Here is a 22,581-nt window from a genome sequence, read left to right on the forward strand (position 1 = left end):
AAAAAATTGATCTGATTTCTAACTCAGTCCTTACGATATCTTTGCATTAAAGCCTTTCTGGGCTTAATAGATGCTAGAAAAATACCTGTTATTTCTGAATAACAGTCATAACATGCTTTGTTTGAATGAAAAAAGGTAATTATTTTCTTGTTTTAGTTAGGATTGGATATGGGGTCAGAAGTCCCTGTCAACCAGACCTTTAATAGCTGGAAAAATACTTCTAATACATGCAACAGATAACTTCTGTATGTAGGTCTTACAAGGTTTTGAGCAATGTTAATCCCCAGAAAAGTTCGTGTGAGTTGTGAATACTCAGCATCTTGTAGAATTAGACTGTATTTATGAGAAGGCTAATGTGGTTAGGAAAATAATGAATTTACATGTATAGTGAGAGCTGTTGCAAATCAGCAGGTGGTTTCCAAAATATCAGAAAATTGCAAAATGTTTACTGATGTGATTTCTCTCTGAAAAACAAACCTGTTTAAAAATACTTGAACATTCAAACTTCAAATGCTTAAAGCTGATTTGCTTTTCTTCAGCCATCTCTGGTCTTTCTTACTTGTGTTTTGAATTCACAGGCTCTTAATTTTTAGTCTTGAGGATCTTATTTTGCATTCTGAATAGCACAGTAACAGGAAAAGAAAAAGAAAATAATTTTCTTGCAAACCATATATTTCAATAGGAAGTTTATTTCTAGGAATAGATAAGAGAAGTTCAGGTGATACCAGAATATATGTGCTTTCATTTTGTATGCCTATGCACATACTTTCATACAGAATACTAGATCACATTTTTCTTTAGTAATATAAAGCCTGCTTGAGATGGAATTAATAAATGATGCGAAGCAGTATTAAAATTCTCCCATGTCTTTCGAATCAGACATATAACTTTAAGCAATTTGTTAGTCACAAAAGCCAAGGAATATAATTAGAATAATATATATATTTAAAAATCAAAATCCTGTAAGCTAATTTGCCTGTGTGCCGTTTTCTTACCCTGATTTAAAATTAAAGCCTACTCCTACCCTATAAATGGCTGTTGAACTGTGTACGTCTTCTGTGAAAAGGTTTCCAGTGTGGTGAAAAAAGGAATTCAGTTCAAAGATCTTTAATCCAGTTTCCTCTATTTTATTTGATTACTTGGAAAACCTTTCCCTTTGCTTCTGTTCCCCAATTCTTCATTCACCAATAGTACTGAGGGGAAAATTTGTGCTGTGCCGTTTATACATAATTTAAAACTATTGTGCTAGCTTTAAACCCAAAGTCTTTCTCATCTATCATTTATCTCATGATGTTATCTTTTGTACTCGGTACCCTTCAGTAAGCACAGCCTGACACATCTTGTGGCCTTTACCTTCTGCGATAAAAAAGATTGAAAAGATGCTTGGCACCACCTGGTGAAGATGAGGCAACCCTGGAGAACTGTGCTTCGGGAGCAGGTGACTGATGCTACAAAATGTGCCAGTCTGGGGACACAGCTGAGGGGTTGTAGTAGGGAAGGGGGAGGGGAGGGGAAGGAAAAAAAAGAGCAGGAACATTAATACATCTTCCTGAGGTTTGATGGGACATCCACTGCCTACTGTTCCATCTGGTGCTTATGATAGCATGGCATATTAGCATGCTGCAAGTTCATAATGTATTCACGGCGAGAAAACACCACTTGCATACCAATTGAGGCGTCCTCTTTCTCAGAGCTGCTTTTGAATTTCAATGATGTTTATGCCTCCTAAGCCATGACTGAACAGAGCATTTCCGCTTGTGGAGAAATAACAGCAGTGAGGGATTCTGGCTCATGTGGCTTTTCTTTCCTCTTTCTTTATTTTCCTTTTTTTTTTTTTTTTTTTTTTCTTCCTGCTCTCTCCTTCCAATTTGTTTTGTTTGGGGAAGCCTGAAGACGGCTTGAGGTTTTTGGACTAGATAATTACAGAGCTTCTGTTAATATTGACTTCTTTTTAAGGCTGTAGTCTATTGTCTTTTTGCTTATCTCAAAATGCTTAAATGTCTTTTTATGGCATTTTGATGAAATTACTCTAAAAGCAGTGTCATGAAGCATTTAGAAAATAGCACATTGCAATTCTGCTTTATATTCAGATTTCCTGTATTAGTAAATCAAAGAACAAACAATACCCGAATTCCACATTTCATGGTAAATTATTTGTGCCCCATGTCTTCAAAGACTTGATTTTCACTTCAAGTGTGCTACATAATAGGATAAGTATCTGAAGTTGAGCAGGTATGTAAGCCTTTGCAGGAGTGAGGTCTTTTTATCGATCCCTTGCAGGAAATGTACTGATATGTTCGTTTTATTTCTCCCTACCCTGTCCTCTTTGAAACTCTGCTGAGATTGACACTTGACTGGAGACAATCTCAAAACTCCACCATAGACGCTCTTGACTGCACATTTTGTTTCTGAACTTGTCAAAGATTGTGATCTCTTTATGGCTCAGTGCTGTGAATTGCTCTGCAGCCCTCCTTCCAGTGGGTTTTCAAAGTGTGAAGTTTACACACAGGGTAGGGTATTTGATGTGGGATTTTCAAGTGTCTGGAGTAATACATGAGTGTGAGTCTTATTGGCTTTGTTGATGACTTGTTGATGTTGAGCTTCTAAACTGCTTCACGTGTTTTGAAAGTCCTACCCCAAAAAGGAGACTAAACTTGCTGCTTGTCGTAGTTTAACCCCAGCTGGCCATAGTCCACTTAACCAAGTCCCACAGAGATGCTTGCTTACTCCCCACCAGCAGGACAAGAGGAAGAGAATTGAAAGGGTAAAGTGAGAATAGTCGTGGGTTGATATAAGAACAGTTTAATAATTGAAATAAAATTGAAATAATAATTGTAATGATAATAATAGTAATAAATGTAATAAAAGGTAAAATATCAAATAAAGAGAAAAAACCCAAGAAAGTCAACTGATACAATTGCTCACCACCAACTCACTGATGCCCAGCCAGTCCCCAGGCAGCAGCCTCCCAGCCAGCCTTCCTCCCAGTTTTATTGCTAAGCATGACATCACATGGTGTGGGATGTTTCTTGGGTCAGTTGGGGTCAGCTGTCCCATCTGTGTCCCCTTCCCAACTCCTTGTTCAGCCCTAACCTGCTTGCTGCTGGGAGGGGTGAGAAGCAGAAAAGCCCGGACTCTGTGTAAGCCCCACTCAGCCAAAGCTAAAACATTCCAGCACAATTCCAAAATACAGCCCTACATTAGCTGCTAAGAAGAAAATTAGCTCTACCCCAGCACACTGCTTGAAGAGAGAGGAAATATTAAAACAGCATCTCTAGTGTTTGAATTAATGTAGTGTCTGAATTAATGCATTTTGTATCTAGTCCTGTACCTGCACAGCTGGACTCTTGCTGCTGCTGACTGTGGTTTGAGGCTTTAGCTTAATCTTTAATGCATATGACTGTCATGCTAATATAACTTTAATAAAAATGTACTAGGTAGCACTTTGAACTCCTTGACTCTAATTTAGTATTAATCCATTTGACTACTAGAAAAGAAAAGATCTTGCTTTAGTTCTGATCCATTCTTTCTAATAGATACAGCCATGATTTTATAAATATGTATTTTTAGACATTCATTTTACTCTTGCATAGATAAGAAACAAAAAATGCATTACTCATTGTGGCAAAGAATAAATTTACTCCCTTTGCTTTACTACCTGAATATCTGTTGTCTGATGGCTTAAGAACGTTCCTTGTTTACTGATAGCACATTTAGACCTAGACATTAAAGGCTTAGCTTAAATTAATTTTTTTTCCTTAATATGTTCAGGAAGACTAATGTTACTGAATAGGAATGTGGAGGAGATAGTGTGGGTTATTCAAGCAAGTTTAGTCAGCACTTACAAGATTCTTGAAATGTTTCTTGATGTCCTACAGAACTATTAACATCTGCATGGCTTGTGAGAAGAGCCACATTTATTGCAGCTGTATGCTAGTTAGAATGCAAAAGAAAAGGGGGGGATCAGAGTTAAGAATGAAGCAGCTGGCTTTTGGTACAGAGATTTATAATTTTACTCTCATTACTGACAGTAAACTCTACTTGGACTCTTTTGAATCTGCTTCTTTGAGATGGCAGGTTGAAGGCTTGGGAATTTAGCTGTCAGTAGATGCAGTCCAACAAAATATATACAGTTTAAAAGAAAACACAGCTTTTAGATAAATAATCACAAATAGAAGTTCAGCCTTTCGAGGAGCTGTTTGTTCCAGTATGACATAACATGATGTAAAGCATGTGTTTAAAGCCTACATTTGAGAGGGTTTAGAAAAAGGCAAAGACAAAGATAGATTGTCTTAAATATTAGAGGGGAGCAATAGACAAAACGCTGCCGATTCCCTGCAGAACCAATGAGGCCATACAGCTTCTTGTACTCACTCTTGCAAGGGTTTGGGATTTCTGGAGAAAAGAAAGGAAAGGTCTGTTGAGAGACTCCCGAGAGCCCAGGCCTGGCTGAACAATGTGATAGTATCTCAAAAATGTGTTTGTTTTGCCTCTTTTCTCTTTGTATTAGAAGAGAAAGTGAGAGAAGAACAAGCAGTATCAGAGACCCATTTTCTATTGCAATACTTCCTTTAAAAAAAATCACATATATGATTCTAGATTCAAGGGGGTTTTTTGTCCAGGTTTGGTACACTCCTTGCCCATTTTTTCCTCTGTTGTTGAGACAAATTTAAACATAAAGTAGGTTAATATTTTTTAGTTGCCAATATCTTTGTTCAGTTTCAGTTAAGATCATAGTTTTTTATAGTTTTGTTTTCTTATTTATTTGATATGAATGAAAACTGATCATGTCTTTTGTTTCTTATGGTTAACATAGCTTGGGATGCTTCCTCTTACCTTTTTTCGCCTGCACATTTTAAGTGAATCTATTCTGGTTTTGCTCAGTTAATTTCTTTACAACCTGCCCAACCCATTCACAGTGGGAGTGCCAGGATCTGTTTTTGTGTCTCCTGCTGTTTCTTTAACAACCTCAGCAACTGAGGAAGCTGCACATCTATACTCCTGTTCTTTATTACTCTCCTTAAATGGTGCTTCTGAATAGTTTTCTAATATTTTTTAAACCAGACCTATTGCTTGTTCATTTGTTGCAGTTGCACAGCTACCCATTAAGAAAAAGGGCCAAGAAGGACCACTGAGGTGAAGAGCATTCTGTTGTTGTTTTAAGAAGTTCATTCGGGTTCATCTTTATCTACTGACACGTTTCTGCTCTCCATACTGTGTTCTGCAGCAGATGTCCACTCTGATAGCCTACTATGATTTTTATCTCTCCTGCCTAGCCTTAGACTTTTCACAGTTACACTCATCATTATTTATTGTAGTATGGGGCATTGTAAGGGCTCTAACATATGATTGCTGCCTCCTTTCCATTCTCCTGACACCAGAGCACAGACAAAAGCAAATTTTTAAAGATTTCATTTATGAAGATGCATTTGATTAATTGGTGTTCGCTACCTCATACCTCATTCTTTTAGTTTTTGAAAGTTTATTTCCACTTGGTGTTTTGGAAACGCATCTTATCTTAATTTTGTGCAGATTGTGGGCACTGAACAGAATTGTGTGAAAACCCAAGTAGCTTTGTACATCAGGGCTCATAATCACCTTTGGAAATGACCTGTTAAGTTTCTAATGGGTCATTTGTATGCACAGTTACTGAAGCTACTTGCAATAATTATAGAAAAGATAATGGCTAGGAACTCATTTGGGGACAGTTATTCTTGTTAACTGTTTAGTATTTCATCCAGGTACACCTATTTCCCCATTTTTTAAATTTTCCTTTCATAATTTTAGAGTTTACCATGGATAGTTGTTGCAGTTCAGCAGTTCTTAATTTCTTCATATCCAAGCAGTTTAGAGCTCACCAGAAAAGTACTGATGTGCTTTACACCTTATATTGCAAGAATAAAGAAATATGTTTTCACAGGGGATGCCAGTGCAGTTCCTATCTCTCTTGTACTTTTGAATTGTATCTGCCCTTGGGATTTAGCTTTCTTAGCACATATGTGGTGCCAAAAGGATATTTATAAAGATGAGCATTTACTTCTTCCCTGCTTGCCTTTTGGTCTCTCTGATTATAGGTGTAAGGGAAATACCAAGTTTTGTTTGGTTCTCTGTGTTTTGGTGCAAAAGAGAAGTGGTGTTAAATTTTGTTGGGGTATGTTCAAGTTCATGCCATCGTCACGTGGCTGTAGTTGTGTCTGCACAATCCAGGTCTTATGACTGGATATAGTGTGAGTTGTAGGCATGACGCTGCCTATTGTCTTGCTTCTGCAATTCCACTTTTGGAATGTCTGACAGAGAAAGCTGTCAGCCAAGCAGGGCAAGGTGGGGGCAGGGGAGGTGTAGCTGGGGGCAAGGGGGGAACATCTAACTTGTTTCGCTGGGGTGAGAGGCAACAATAGGAGACACTGTGTTGTGTGGCAGCCAGGGCTGTCTAGTTGCTCTTTTGAGAATGAAATTAATATGGCTGAATTTTAGGGACAATTACTTAATATTCTCTAGGTACTTTGGGCACAGAATAGCACATTCTCCTTTACATCACGTGGCTGAAGATATTGGGAAGAGCTGTTGTTAAAGCGTGTCCCTTTGGCTTTCTGAGCAGCCTGCCATTTACTTTGAGCGTTGGGTGCGGGCGGGGCCTTTTCCCAGTGCCGCGGCACAATGCCGGCTCCCTCTAGTGGTCGCACTCGCCCGTGGCCGTTCCCGGCGGCGCCCGGGCTCTTCCCGGCGCTCCCGCAGCTCCCCTCTGGCCCGCCGCAGGGTTTCCATCCTGCTGGGGAATAGCCTGCTTCTTCCCATAAAAATGGCCTCTCTTCTGGTTAACCCACCTCTCAGGAACACAAAATGTATATGCACAAGTAGGACCAAGGCCAAATGTAGGGTGTTTCCATAGCGCAGAGAGAGTTAAAGCTACATTTCATAAGACTTTTTTTTATATACAAGAGAATGTAACTGTATCAGAAAGGGTTAAGCACATCCACATTGAACATTCAGAGTTCAAATGCATCAGACTTCCTTACTCTGTCAATATTTCACCTGCATTCGTATCATTGAGTGCCTTCTCCTTCGTTTCTGACTTCTCACCCTGAAGTTTCCCCTCCATTTAACACTCCCTTCAGTGCAATTGAAGGCTCTTTCCTCTTACAGTTTTCTAAATTTGAATGTTAAAAAAATGAAATAAAGAAAGAAAAATAATCACAGTAAGTATTTTTATACACAAAACCAAGTAAGTAAAACTTGGTCCCATATGTGTACAAGTGTGTCTGCACATGCACGCATGGGCACGCACATATCTACACATACAGAAGAAAGCCATAGAAGCAGCACTGATGCACAAAGATCAATATTGCCATGTTGGAGTAATAGGTTTAGGTGGCTTGATGAAAATGTTGTTCTATAAATATAAAAAACTTTTTAATGTATTTGTTGAGGGAAAAAGAAACCAAAAACCAAACCCTAAACATTTAATTTGAATCTGCTGGGCTTGAAATGAAGTATATATTGTACAACCATCATCAATCATGGCAATGCTATGATACCTGAAATTGTTTTAAAAATTTGTGTATATTTTCTGTGGATTCTGTAATAATTGCTGATTTTTCTTTCAATTCAGGCTTCAGCTGGGGTCTGCTATTTAAAATTCAAAACATAGGGAAGACACTTCAAAAGAAGGAAGTTTTAACCTTACTGTGCAAGACTAAGACTGCTGTGATGCTTTAAGGTCTAGAAACGTTGCGTGTAATTGTATACCCTGTGAGTGGTCTCATTAGTTTGCCTACAGCTGTTTTCAGTGTCTATAGTTAAACACATATTCCTGAGTGTTTCTGGAGCTGGAGTCTGCCTGGAAGGCTGACCCAGCATCTCTCTTTCTGGGTGAGATCACCAGAGATTTCTGTGCCAATATGATTTTGTGTGAATTTGCTGGCTTCAGAAAGAGGTTTAATCTGGTTTTATACCTGTTAGTCTTAAATGACATACACAAATTCCTTCCTTTCCTTCTTCCTTTATATGCTTATGCTATTTCTCATTCACTTTTAAGACTACATGTGATGTGTTAGGCCAGATGATTTCAAAACACAGTTTTGGAATTGCTAATGGTAGTATTTGCTTTGGAGCTTATTTATCAATAAGCAGTATTGTCTCATCTAAGAAGATATTTGAGTCTTCATTTCTTGTGAAGTTTTTGAGGTTCTCTTTCCCCCTTCTCACCTCTCCACTGCTTTATTAAGGTTTAATCCAGTGCCCAAATAAAAGACATTTGGTGTGACATGCAGCACTGAGGAGGAGCTGACTCGTAACTAATAGTGGGTATTTTCTCACACTCTCTCTAGACAGTGAGTCATGTAAATAAAGGATATCTTTAATGGCATGATCTGATGATATGAAATGATAGTCTTCCAAAGTGTGTATTTCTACAGATGCTGAAGTGCTGATGAATATAATAAATTGCACTATTGAAGATTGTCAGTGTATAATACTGAGATGGGGAAAGCCTATAGTTCCACTTCTGTCTTGCTGGTAGTGGCAGTAAGTAACTTACAGTGCCAGCACCTGAGCAAGGGTTTCTGGGGGAAATATGCTTCATTATCTATTTTCATTGGTGGATTAATACCTGTCTTGAGTGGCTGAATAGAGCCAAGGAGTTATTATGCCTGGTCACTGAGGACCACCAATTGCTGTGTACAGCAGCCACACTGTGAGAGCAGTCTGAATGCTTCTGGTTTCTCAGGAGGGAAAGAACCTAGATCTATATGGGAATGTTTATGCCCGATTTAGCAGCCATAGAGATTAAAAAATTAGAGACTCTTAACTCTTTAGTGATTATATGGGACATTTAGTCTGCTAATTTAGCTGCCTGTGTTAGATGGCAGGAATAAGCAGACTTCCTCAGACTGTTCTGATACTTGGTAGAGAGGGAGCCTTTGCTTTCAGTATTATGGGTATGGTCTTGCTCCCCAGACCTACACTTCTGGTCTAATGGAACAGATTTTTCACTGTTTGAAATATCACTTGGAGGAACTGGGTTTTTGGGTGGATAAAATTATGCAGTCTGGTAGAGCAGGGATTTGGGACCTTGATCCACAAGGTGGGGAGTAGCCTGTCCCAGGCTGGCCATCACCATCTACAGCTTACAGGATCTTGACTTGCCCATGACAAATTCCACATTTTAAAATCAAACAAAGCCAAAAGTATATCCATTAACCTTCTTGGTAGTCCCTGTATCATCTTTTCAGATGTATAACCATGGAAAATATCACCTCCTACACCCATATTTGATTCTTTTTGAGCCTAAAGGCCTTCTGGCATATTATACAAATATAAGCAACACCTCTTACAAATACAGCTGTAGTAACTTCTCTGCTTTTTGGCAGAGGAGTTTATTGCCTATACTTTCCTGAATTTAAATAAGTTGCTTTAGATTACTTAGTGTAGTCTATATTGGAGACTTCAGTTCCAGCTAAATCTAATAAAATACAGTATCAGTATTCTCTTAGGACTTTTCTAAAATGAGTACAGCTATCCTTTACACTTTGTATAAGTGCATAAAAAATAAAGAAGTTTATAATTATTTTGATTCAGACTTTTAGCATTGTATAACAAACTATGGTTTCAAACTGAGTGTATGTTTAGACTGGTTGTTAGGGAAAAGTTCTTTACTATGAGGACTTTACTATGGTTCTTTACTATAAGGCACTGGAACAAGTTGCCCAGAGAATCTGTGGGTGCCTTTTCCCTGGAAGTGTTCAAGACCAGGTTGGATGAGTCTCTGAGCAATCTGGTTCAGTGAAAGGGGTCCCTGTTGATGGAAGGGGGGCTGGAGGGGATGATCTTGAAGGTCCCTTTCCAACCCAAGTCTTCCCATGATTCTGTTATTTACTCTTAATTTAGGACTGGACAAACTTTGGATTAAAAACATAAATATGCTTCTGGAGACCAAGTTATGAAATTTCAGTTAATGTTGTGAGAGAAAAATCTTCTTACTTCTGGTGAGAAGGATCTGTGCTCTCTGTGGTTGAGTATATAAAAGCATGCAAACAATACAAATTAGATTCTGATAGCATTTGTATTTCTTAGATATCATTCTGCCTTCATCTGTAGTTTGTCAAATAGTGTGTAATCCTGACAAGGGTAGGCCTTCCAGGAATGATGATGCAGAAAGGAAAAGAGTTAGTGGTCAGGAAACCTTTGGGAAAATACTCCTGAAAATACTTTCAGTACTGAAAGCATGCTGAAGATTTCCTCTATACAAGTAAAGGGATTGATTGCTAATATAGAGAGGTGGTCACCTCTGTAGTTTGTCAGACAGGCTGGGATGTGAGTTTGGCCAGTGCTTGCTCTGGCTGTTCTTCAGTTCTTCATGCCAGAGGCAGAGAGTGCCACTTTGTCACTTCACTTGAGCCTCAGTGTTCAGTGAGCTGGGTTTGGAATAGCAGTAATACTTCCCATGATGCGAAACACAAGAGAACCACTCAAAACACACAGTTCTTAGTTGGATAGCTTGTCAACAAAAAGATAAGATCTACAAAACAATGTAAACAGGAATATAGTATTTCAATACTGATTATGGGATTGTTGCTTATTAACTGCATTAGTTCATATATAGAGGAATTTTCATGATGTTTGGTGGGATATTAAAAAAAATCCACATTGTCTTCAGCTTCATTGCAGGCCAAGTGTTGTGTATTCATCCATGAAAAGGAACTTGTAGACTTTGTTTTCCAGGGGCTTATGGAAACTCAGGGCAGCTGCCACAGTTGGGCCCTTATTTTGCTTGTCTGTTCTGGCTGAGTAAGCCATAAACCATTATGGTGGTAGCAGATCTAGATTTAGAATGTGTTCTTCTTCCCTGCATTCCTGCATCCAAGGAATTATGCATGGTAAAATTTGCAAAGCCAGAAAGGGTGAAGGAGAAAAGAGGCATTTAAAAAAACCCGTGCAATTCTGACATGAGCCGGTTTTTATTAAATAACTAAAAGTGAATTTATGATAGTTTTGAAATTGTCAAAACATGTCAGATTGTTAAGTGAGAGGGAAAAGTTTATTTTATTTTTCTATTTTACCCTCTCTTTAGGAAATTATATGGTAAGGCAAGTTTATTTCTTTCAGGAAAAAATAATATGTCCAAGCAAAGCAAGCCATGACATTTTTGTCTTAATTCTGAGATTGAACTCATGCATTACTTATTTTATAATATGTGTAATTATCTGGCCTTCAGCTGCTAAGCCATGAGTGTGGGACCAAGTTTTTTTGCCAATCAGAACCTCTCACCGTAGAGAACTGAAATCAAAGAGAATGACTTTGCATTTGTGGTTCATTGTTAGGACCAGTCAAGGTACCATTGTGGACAAAGAACATGACATAAAGCATTTTCACTATTTGCTTGCTTTATGTAATCCACAAGCTCTACCAAAAGTGGGAGACAGTAGCACAAAAATCCCTTTCAGCTTTTGGGAGACAGAGGAGATTGTATTATGCTCAAGGCTTATTTTAGCACAGCTGAAGAAAACTCTTATAACTTGGCCTCAGATAACTTCAGTGAACTCCCAGGATACAGAATTTCTTCTAGCTATTGCATATTAAATGAGCATAAATGGGTAAATTGAATGTGCTTTCATTTATTCTGAAGAATAGCTGGTGATATGAATTGTTCAACTATCTGAGCAGAGAAGAATGAAGATAAGACTGCAGCAAAATTGTGATATTGCTCTTGCAAAAGGGTCATCTTCAATATGTGAGCTTCATACCCAGCATACTAAAGAAGCATTGAAATGTTATGTCATCTGAAAACTTTGCTGTTCATATCCATCAATCACTTCACATAGATTCTGATTCCTGGTGGATAAATCTTGCAGAGGTAATGTTCTGTGACAAAAGACAGAGTCTGAGCTGATCTCTGCTACTGCATTCCTGCAAATCACCTGGAAGTAAAAGTCCTCTACTGGGGAACTGGAAACCCAGTGATGTTTCCTTTCTAGGACAATAACATGACTGCATCTGGTGCTGAGAGAAAGTTATGTCTGCATTATGCCTGTTTGAGATCGTTGTGTAGCACAAAAACATCCATTGTGTTTAGGTCCTTATTTATTTATCAAGAAGGAGTCAAAAGGGCCAAGAGGTGAATGGAATGAAGACTGTACCAGTCTCAAACAAATCCCAGGCATGCTTGGCAGGAAGAGGTTCTGCAGCACTGTTGTCCACATGTCATGTTTTATGGCTGCATTGTATGACTTGCAGGCTTCCCCAGGGGTTCAGTGCATGGAGTAAGTGGGGCTTTCCAGATATGTCAGGCTTATACCCTGCATTCTCAAATGAGTTCTTTTCAACCAAGGCAACCTTGTAATATTGTCCTGCTCGGTGTAGCAGCAGGTTTGAGGCTCAGGAGTTGTGGGATTCCACAAACACTGCCTATTTCTAATGGTGCTGTGTGGCTTGGCCACATCTGAAGGAGAAGTTCTTACTGGCTGCAACATGATAGCATTATGGATGGAAGAACTATGGAATTTGTCCTCCTAGGTTGGACTTGTGGTTGTCTGACTTCAGGTTCATCACCACTGTGACTCACAGTCTGTGGTTACCTGCTTGCAAATTCCCTGCCACCCCTCTCAAAATAATGAAAATTAGTCCAACGGGTCTAAGAAACCATCAGTATTAAATCCTTCAGATTTAGGTCTCAATTCCTGTAATTTGGGTGTTGGAGGCAGGTTCCAATCCCTTGTGTCATATGTGGGGCTTGCTCTTTTTGTGAGTTTGAAGGGAACAAGACAATGGACTCTTTTAATTTAGCAAGTTTTATTTTTATTTTTTAAATGTTGGCACCAAAGTAGAAAGTACTGTACAATCAATATAAAGCATCTTTTAAGAATCTTTCATGCCTGAGTGTACATCTGGAACTGTTTGCACTAACTAAAAGTAAAATAAATGCCACAGCATATTATACCACAATTTTTTTTCATTTAAAAAAGGAAATTGAAAACACACCACTCCTAGAAATGCTTGACATTGAATTGGCTATTGAAATGGTATCAGTAAAGTATTTATATATTCCATATTTTGTTCTATACATCAGCTTTCCTTGATGCGTTAGACTTGGAAGTGTGCCATGTGAGCTGAAATGTTGCCATTTATGAAAGACCGCCTTGTTTTAAAAATGGACTAAATCTTGTAGGGTACAGGAAGTAAAGTAAATCAGTTTGAATGCAGGCACATCTCTCTTTGCTCCAGCTCCTGCATGCTTTGTCTCTTCCTTGTTTGGTTCAGAAGCTGACTGTGCTTACAGTAAATATCAGTGTTCACCTAACACTAAATATCATGATAAAAAAACCCTCTACCATAAAAACTGAATGAACAACAAGAACAGTATAGTTCAGAATCCACAGAAGAAATATCATAATTTAAAGTTGGTTTTACAGCATTCTTTAATTTTAAATGAAGCAAAATACTTCTGTGGTCAAATCACAGTTCTTCACTCTATGCTGTAAAGGAGATTCAAGAATGTGTATTTCAAAATGTTTTGCTTGGGTTTGTTTTTAAATAAAAATATAATCCAAAGCAAATGCAATAGATCTCTGCATACTTGAAACATGTTTTCTGAATTTATTCTAAGTCTCTTGCTGCTCCAGAGGGTTGTGTGTATGGATTAGGACTAGACCATTATTTCACCATCTTTCTCCATCCTGAACTGATTGCAGTGAACACTACAGAATGAGTTGCAGATGTCTCCTTTTCCTTCCAGTTTGGAGGACTTCTGGTTTCAGTTCCATTTGATCTGAACTGGGCTAAGGAGCACAGGTCTGTCATTGTTTAAAGGGATTCAGTTGAAGAAATTGTTGCACCTGAAAGAATTTACTCCCTCTGTACATACAGGCTATGCTTTTAAATGGCATCCTGTGGGATGCTGCCTGTATGAAACTTTCTGGTGTGTTCTTCCTAATTCACGATTATTGTTTGAAATGTCAAGGTCCATCTCAAGAAAAAGATAGCCAAAACTAGCTTTGCAAGTGAGGAGTCTGGTTTGACTCAAGAACATAAACATGTTTTTGAATTCAAGAAATTGAGCTATTTTAAGACATATTGAAAGTTCTTCTGAATTTCAGGCAAAATTCAATGTATATGCCTCTGTACTGTAGAACTGGAGTACATGTACATGAAATCTTACCCAGGCAGGATTTGATATGTTAAAATTAGAGTTTCTCCTCTTGAGAGATTCTTTCTTCCCCTACCAAATCCTCATTACCTCTGAATGTATGAATAGCAGAATGTCCACCGAGAGTTTGTATGAAGAATGTCCATACATTAAAAGCCTCGTGAAATATCATGTCTTGAAGGAAATTGGCTTATGAATATGACATAAATACCACTATGTCTTTAGGTTTCATATCATCAGGCTATTTGTCAACCATTACAGTAAAAAGTGTTGGTTGTTAGGCTTATTGTTTTTATTAATTAAAAAATTAATAAGGATTTGTAGAAGCTGGAGTTACAGGCTGAGTGTCAGACACCAAAAAACTTCAGGAAGATCAGATCACAAGAACTGTTAACGCTTTTGTCAGCGGTGGCTCTGATTTGTGGTTCTTCATTACCACTTCTTCCCTGAGTGATCTGTCTTACAGCTGCTGAGGTTCTCTGGTGCTGTGGGTGGTGGGGCGGTGGTGGGTGCTGTATACAGGTGCTCCCAGTCCCATCACTCCCTCAGAATTCAGGGAGCTGTATGAACAGGTAAAACAGTAGCAGTAAGAGCAGAATGGCTCCCACAGGGGCTTTGTTATTAAAGAGGGTGGAATAGAGAGTTGTAAAGGCTCTTCTCCTGGGTGGTGTGATGGTGTCTTCCAAGCATGTGGAAAAGCTTTGTATTTTGCATTGTACTTCTTCAAAAGCCCTTTTTCCCTGCCCCCATGGAGAATCTCTGTTCTGACAAAATAATCTTGTACTCTGGCAAGAGGTGTTTAGGGATGTGCTTGAAAAGAGCCTTAATGTCTCCTTAAAGAAGTCAGGGCTAGGGAATGTATGGTCAGAGGGAAATCTGCCTGCTGTGAACATACAGAGGAGGGTTTAGGGTTTGCAAGGGGGAGAGAGAGGTAACAAAAAGGTAAATGGTATGTAAAGCATGTTTGTGTTTATGTCTAAGTGGTCCAAACAAAGGTAATTGGGAAAATCAAACCTAATGTTATTAGATTTAGATGAGAAGTACAGGGGTCTGTGGATAAGTTCAGCAGTCTGCAGACTGGGTGGCAAACTGTTGGAGGTAGTAAAAACCATTTGGATCATGATAGAGTGGCAACCTGAAATTCGAGGGCAAAACCAACACACTATTTCCCACTACCACGTTCAATTTAAGTAGCAAAACATTGCCAGCTTTGTGGGAAAGTCTCCCCCCTGCAATCTGAGTGCGTTTCTGATCAAACCTGAACTTTGAAATGCAGAGAAGGGAAGGGAGGGAGCAGGAGCCGTGCGGTTGGTTACAGCTCAGGATCGCTTTAGTTATCACCAGCTGAATTGGAGGATACAGGCTGTGCCTGCTTGCAGCGAGCAGCAGTCTGTTAGAGGAGCTCAATTTCTCTCACTCCTTCTTCCACCCACCTCCATCTCCTCTGTGCCTGTGTCTGCGCTCCCACATGCTTCAAATCTGTGTACCTGGACTGCCTTCCTTAACAGTTCAATGTGAGTGTTAGCAGAATGAAAACCAGATGGACCAGCAGTTCCCACTGTTATCTCCCCACCAGCTCTGGCAAGCCTCCCTTTCTCTCTCCTTTCTTGGCATGGGAGAAATATTTGCCTTTATTTAGGAGGGCTTGGGCTCACTGCTGTGCCTCTTTCCCTCTGTTGCAACATGAGCTGAAAGCTATTTATTCCCTTGTTGCTGAGGTTGGTTGAGGTGAGTGCAAGATGAATTTGGCTATTAAGGAAACAATTAACATTTCAAGATGAGTTTTCATAGTTCTTTATAATAAATTAATGGCTTATTGAAGATAGAGATTTAACTGTTTTAGTATACTGATACGGAAAGGAAATACTTACAGAATTTGTTTAGAAACCTGTTTTTGTTTTCCAGCATGTAATAATTTACTGTTGCTTGATTTGCAAATCATACCTCACTTACCTGTGTAACAATCTTAATATTTAAGGTAATCATTGTGGTTACTCTTCCCTTCACAGCTGAGGTTTACTAACCTTAGATCAACACTCCAGATCCTATAAAATTTTATCTCTATTCTCCTCATCCTATTTTGGGGGTGTTTTGCTGCTCATCTTCCCCAAACTTGTCTCTAAATTCTATATGAAATTACTCCCTTTCCCTGAGAGCTGAAACATTGCCTGTAGGCATTTCAACAAAGCTTGAAGATGGCTTTTATAATTGCACTACCTGACATGCTGCACCTCTGGGACTTACTACTTACTTCCTCAGTTTCTGCAATTTCAGACAGAGAAAGATTGGTATCTATTATGTGTTGTTAATTTTTGGGGAGTATGGAGGCTGTTTTGATTTTTTCCCTTTCCCTCCCCCTTCCTTTTAAAAAAACCAAAACTTTCTTGTATTTAAATTTTCTGATAATTAAGTGTTTTGAGGCTCTTTTAAACATACCTGTTCTTAGTTAAATGTGTGCATTGCATTGAATTTCTGTTGTTGTCTCTCAGAGCAAATTTCAGATATTATTATTTCATTGAAGTTTGTATGTTAGTAAGAACAAGGAATTGTGTCACAAAGTGAAGTGACAGAATTTATAGAATGTGACATGTTTTGAATTAAAACCACAGACTTACATGCTTGTCCATTAGCAGCAACACCTACTTGCTTTACAGAATAGTTTTGTGGAGCTCAGGAAGACTTCTGTTGGGCTGTGTATAAGTAAATAGCCCCAATTCCCCAAAGAAAGGACTGAAGAATTTTACTTATTCCCATTAGAAGCTAAGCATCATTGTACTCATCTTTTTTCAAGATGGCTTGCTAAACTCCTCGCATGAGTGAGAAAGCCTTAATTTTGCCTTCAGCTGGTAAATTTTGCTGTGTTTTGCCTATTCTTAATAAATGAAACATATGGGCTTGGATGGTTTAAAAAAACAACTTAAGGTAGTGTCATTCAAAAAGATGTTGGGAAAAAGTGCACTTCTGTAGCTTTTACATCATGTGTGTTGTATATTTAGATCTTCAGTTGCAAGAGAAGTGTTAAGTTTTTTCCTAGTTTTGCCTTATGTTTGTTTTGTTTTCTTGGGGAGGTATGTTCCTGCTTATCTTGCAGGTTTTAGCATTGAAAGTTGTTCTTAATATGTGATGGTGCATACTTCCATGTTTATTTGAAAATAATTGTATGTATATGAGATGATTGACATACCATTTTGGCATGTTGTGTTTATTTTTCTGGTGAATATGAGAGTAACCAGGGGCACTGTGGTAAGGTGATCCAGGGGGTGTGTGTATTTAGTATAAGTTTAACATAGGATTACAAAGAGAAGCAATGGAGAAGGCAGCAGGTGATACATAGAAGAGACACGAAGAGTGCTTGTTTCAGCCAATATTCCACACAATATCTCACCTGTATTAAAGAGCTTCAGGTTTTAGTTCTGGAAGAGATATCAGAGGGGGATTTATTATCTTCCTGTTCCTTCATCTGTTTTTCCTCCTGGCTAGCATGTGAACCTTGAAGGGAGGTGGCGTTGTTGCAGCCCTAGGAGTGCTTGGGAGGTAGCATCTGCACATGCTAGAAATAAAAACAAAAGATAATGCAGCACTGCTACAAATGAGGTCTTACCATCTGTGTTGCACCTCCTTAAGTAAGGTTTAGATGATACAATTTGGGAAGAGCACACTGGAGTAGATAATCAGGTGTAATCTTTCACAGCAGATACTGAAATGGCTCACTTCTTGCATTAGCTTTTAAGTTTTTGTCAGAAGGGGTGTGCTTGGGGAAATAAACCGGTGTGTTCCTGTGGTGTGTGTTGCAGATCGCACTGAGAAGCATTCCACAATGCCAGACTCACCTGTGGATGTGAAGACACAATCCAGGCTGACGCCTCCAACCATGCCACCTCCTCCCACTACCCAAGGAGCTCCAAGAACCAGTTCATTTACGCCCACAACGTGTAATTAGTCTTATTTTCTTACTTTTCTTCCATCTTATTTCTATTCTGTATGTCAGAAACCAAAATAGGTGAAGGGAAATGTGCATGAAGTGGCAGGAGCAACATTTGATTGTACTGGGATAAAATAATTGAGCAAAACAAAGTTCACAACAGATTAATGCATCTTTAAGGTATTAAGACATTCAGCTCAGAGTTGTGTTATTGTTTCATTGACCACTTGGTCACAGTGTCAAAGAACAGTGAGCGCTGACTTCCCATGTACTTAATGGTCAGGTTAGCCCTCTTGTGAGAAGGACAGAAAACCTTCTTCTCTTACATGCCATTATGTTGTTTAAATGGTCCCATTCCCTTTAGTGTAGAAACTTCAGGGAGTTTGTTTGTTCTTTGTTTTTAAAGTGGAGATAATTCATAATGAAAAAATACTAATCTTCCTTCTGCTTATGTTTCAGTGAAGAATTCTGATTTCAGTGCTATATAATGTCTAGTTAATATTGATATAAAACGAAAATTAAAGTCCTTTCATAATTTTTATCTAGAGGTTTCTAGTCTGTTACCACTTCCCTAAATCACTTAAGGATGCATCTTTGTCTCAGCTTATTGATGTAAACATATAACAAACTCTACTAGTCTTGATGTATGCTGCATTCATATCAGTATAACTGAGATTTGAATCTGGCACGTTGTCTGGACTATTCTTTTCACAGCCATGAAATGATCCACATTTCTCATAGTAAGATTTAGCTGCAAATTTTTGGGTCTCTTTTATACTGCCTTGTAATAGTATAAACATGAGAATGTGTTTACATTTCACGTTTTAAATAAAACATTTTTAGAACAGTAGAATACATATGCCTAAACAGAATGAAGGCTGCATCTTCTATTTGTCTTGCCTAAGTCTGTTTTAGTCCCTTTATCTCTGTTAAATACCTTATTTAAAATTCACCTCTGTGCAGAAGGCCAGCTGGAGGCCTTTGTACTACTTATCCCAGGGAAACCTGTCCTGACAATTTATATTGAACTTAAACAGTGAGGAGGGTTTGTGCCAGCTATTCACATAAACTCACATTTAACCCAGTGACCCTGATCCTGCAAAAATTTGTCTCTTTTGCTTAACTACAGCACCTGAATCATCCTGGATGGAACTTCACACTGGAGCTGCTTCAGTGTGAAGTTAAATTGCTTCTAGGTTTTTGCAGGATCAAGTTCTTGCACATTAAGCTTTCCAATGTGATGCCCTGCCAGCAGTTCAGGATGATCTTTGGCAATCATAAAAGGAATATGAAAATGTTCTTTAATCCTCACAAGGCTTTTGGATGTTTATTTGATTAAGTTCAGCACTCAGAAGGTGTGTGAACCACAGCTTGATTTTTGGGGCTCCTTATTTGAAGACTAAAAGTCTAAAAAACCCTGATTTTAATTGCTTTTCACCCTGTCAGATTTTGGAGTGTGGCCGTAGCTGTTCCAGCTTGTACAATAAACAGACACTTTTTATCAGAGTGTTTGTTGCATTTATTATTACTACAGTGGGAATGCCTGTAGGCCAGAAAGATCTGACTTGTTTTCTGGTCTAGAATATCTTTGTTTTCTTTGGTTTAGATAATTAAAAATTCTTGACATGTTGTAGTTTGAAATTTTAAATGCTAAATTCTTTTGGCTTAGCAACATGGTTTTGTTTTAGAAATTATGCACAACTTTGCCAGTTGGCAAATTCAGATATTATAAGGAAAGCACTGAAATCATGGGACTCTTTAATTATTTCTTTTGTTGTGGGAGGAATCTTTATCAGCCTCTCTTCTCCCTGTATCTATCCTAGGTGATGAATTCCACACTTCTCTGCTTTCTTGATCAGCCCCAGCACCCTCTGCCTAGAGCAGCTCTTTATGGGTTGACAGAGTTGTTGGGTGGTGTCAGGGTAGATCAGCAGGACATATTGCTATTCTTCCCAGTCCTCATTTTCTAAGTTTCTGGTAGGATGACTTTTGGCTATGTGAGTTCCTTGCAATCACAGCATATTTGTTTACTCAGATACCTCACCCCAGTGCAGCATTCAGAGCGTGGCCTGGAGCCTCACAGGGAGCTGAACTTGCTGAGGCCAGCTTCTTCCTATTCCTGCATTTTCCAATCCTTGTTCTCACTAGCCCATGCAGCCAGAATGGGCAATCAAAAACTAGGAGGAAACACAAGCAGAGGCTAGATAACAATTCACATAGCATTTTCTGTAATTCCTCTGGAAAGCAGTGACTAGGGCAACAAAAATTCCTTCAAAGGTTTGTGGCAGTGATTTAAATATAGTAATAGGTAGGGATTTATATCTAGTAGTACGTGTCCACCCTGAAAAAAGTACTTGCTGGCTAGAGATAAGGACAATCCATGAAGAAAATGAGATGAGAATGGGATGTTTGGCTTCAGAGAGGCTGGTCATTGAGAAATATTGAAAGTATTTAAAGTTGCTAGCTTGTTCTGGTTGTGTTTTTAAATAGTAAACAAGTTAAACTGACACTCCTATGTATTTTTGATTGTAGACAAGTTCCCGATTGCCTGATTTTTTTGATTGGGTTCTGAGTGATTCCCCCCCCCCCAAAAAAAAAAAAAAAAAAAACAAAAAAACAAAAAAAACCCCAGAAAATTTCTCCAGGGCTGTGGCCCATTGAATGCAGCTGCTGCTGGGTACAGTCACATGCTGTGTGCCCACACCTGCCAGTGCACTGGTACATTTGTACTTCTAGGGGAGCCACCCTTTTTCTTGCTGTTTGCTGTCATTTTAGCAAATCAGACTCAGCCTCAATGGCGTGTGTTTTGAGTGTTGCTGTTCCAACTAACCTGAGTGGAAGAGGATGTCCTCAGTTTGATTCTCTGCTCTCTTCTACAGTGTGGATAAGAATCAAACTGAAATCACTGCCAAAAACTCTCTGTTGTCTTGAGTATGTCTATGCATCTTGTTGCCATAAATTTTGAATGCTTAGTACTTCAGAAGTAGATAGTTATTCTCAAAGCAACCTTGCAACAGGAGGGAAATGCTTCCTTATCCTTTTCAGAGATAAGGTGCTGGCACGTGAAAGCAGAGAGATTTGCTCATGATCTCTGAGAAGTCTTCTGAAGTCTAGCTTGCTGCCCTTGCTGCAAGGCTTCATGATACAGAGCATTGGCAGCATTTGTACCTGCACAGACAACTTTGTGTGCTCCATATGTTAGCAGCTAGGGAATCTGTATTGGAAAAAATAACCTTCTCATTGGGTGGTGTAAGGTTAAAACGTGAAAGTCCTGTTTTATAAACACAGCTGTCAGTTTTGTGTACAAAACACAAGTAAAAATATTCAGAGATAAACTGAGGCTTCATGAAATATGTCTGCATGTTTTTTTCTACCCCAAAGAGCAAATTTTTTTTTTTTTTGGTCTTCAATCATACATGCACTCATGCTTTTTCTCTCTCCATTTCCCTCTCTTTTAAAAATCCTCTGACAAAAGGCTGGTATTCAAATGGTGCTTTTCAGGTCCAGGAGCATTTTAAAGGGGCTGTGTGAGAGGCTGCTGCTGTTATTTCCAATCCTTACAACATTCAGCACCAGCTACTGGGAAATAGATATAAACTGCAGACTGTCACTCTGTCTAAAGGCTAATTATCTTTGATTGTGCAACTTAATTAATTCTGAGGTCAAGTGCAGAAAACATAAGCTGATGGATTTTCCCCTCTGTCTCCTTTTTCTCTCTATCTCTTCCCCAACCCCAATCTTTATTTTATCCTCTGTCTCTTTTTCTTTCAGTAACCAATGGCACTAGCCATTCACCAACAGCGTTAAATGGAGCTCCATCTCCTCCTAATGGCTTTAGCAATGGGCCATCCTCTTCCTCCTCCTCTTCTCTGGCTAACCAGCAGTTACCGCCAGCTTGTGGAGCTAGGCAGCTCAGCAAACTGAAGAGATTTCTTACAACCTTACAGCAGTTTGGCAATGACATTTCACCAGAGATTGGGGAGAGAGTGCGTACCCTTGTGCTAGGACTTGTGGTAAGCAAGTATTTTTTCTGTTCTTTTCCCTCTTCCTTGCTTGATGTGTTTATTTCATAAATGAATGGGTCACATGCACTGCATTCATTGTACTTTAGGGATACCAACCATGCAAGAGTGAAGCTCCAGCTCTTGCTGACAGAGCTCACATGAGTAGCTTGACTAACTTCCTCCAAATGGCAGCTATTCCCTTCCAGGCATAGCCTTGACTATTTTTGCCAGTATATTGTTATGGTGTAATGGTGTGAGAGGGTTTTCATCCTCTACTGGATCCACTACCCCTAATGTAGACATACCTTGAATCCTGTAATGTAGTAAAATATGGTTTGACTTGCCTAGTTTAGTTGGATGGGGAAAGGAGAGAGGCCTGCATATATGTTAATGGTTAAAAGGGTGAGCTGAGTGTGTTTGGACTGCATTTATGCAGTGCAAAACCCTTTCTCAGTGTCATTGAACCAAACAATTATGAACTTAACAAGGCACTGCTGCTAAGTCACTTTATTGAT

The 22,581-nt window shown here is 38.9% G+C and overlaps 1 protein-coding gene across 5 annotated transcripts in view; it reads left to right on the forward strand.

The window, feature by feature from the left end:
* Positions 1-22,581, forward strand: part of RUNX1T1 (RUNX1 partner transcriptional co-repressor 1) — a 114,265-nt gene that overhangs the window by 45,379 nt on the left and 46,305 nt on the right. For all 5 annotated transcript variants that reach the window (XM_054651566.2, XM_054654778.2, XM_054628852.2 and 2 more), the window contains 2 exons: positions 17,935-18,072; positions 21,834-22,075. In XM_054651566.2, coding sequence (XP_054507541.1) covers positions 17,935-18,072; positions 21,834-22,075 — 380 coding nt within the window. The remainder of the gene's footprint in view (positions 1-17,934; positions 18,073-21,833; positions 22,076-22,581) is intronic.

The sequence above is a fragment of the Agelaius phoeniceus genome, chromosome 1 (assembly GCF_051311805.1).
Source record: "Agelaius phoeniceus isolate bAgePho1 chromosome 1, bAgePho1.hap1, whole genome shotgun sequence".
NCBI classification, from domain to species: Eukaryota; Metazoa; Chordata; class Aves; order Passeriformes; family Icteridae; genus Agelaius; species Agelaius phoeniceus.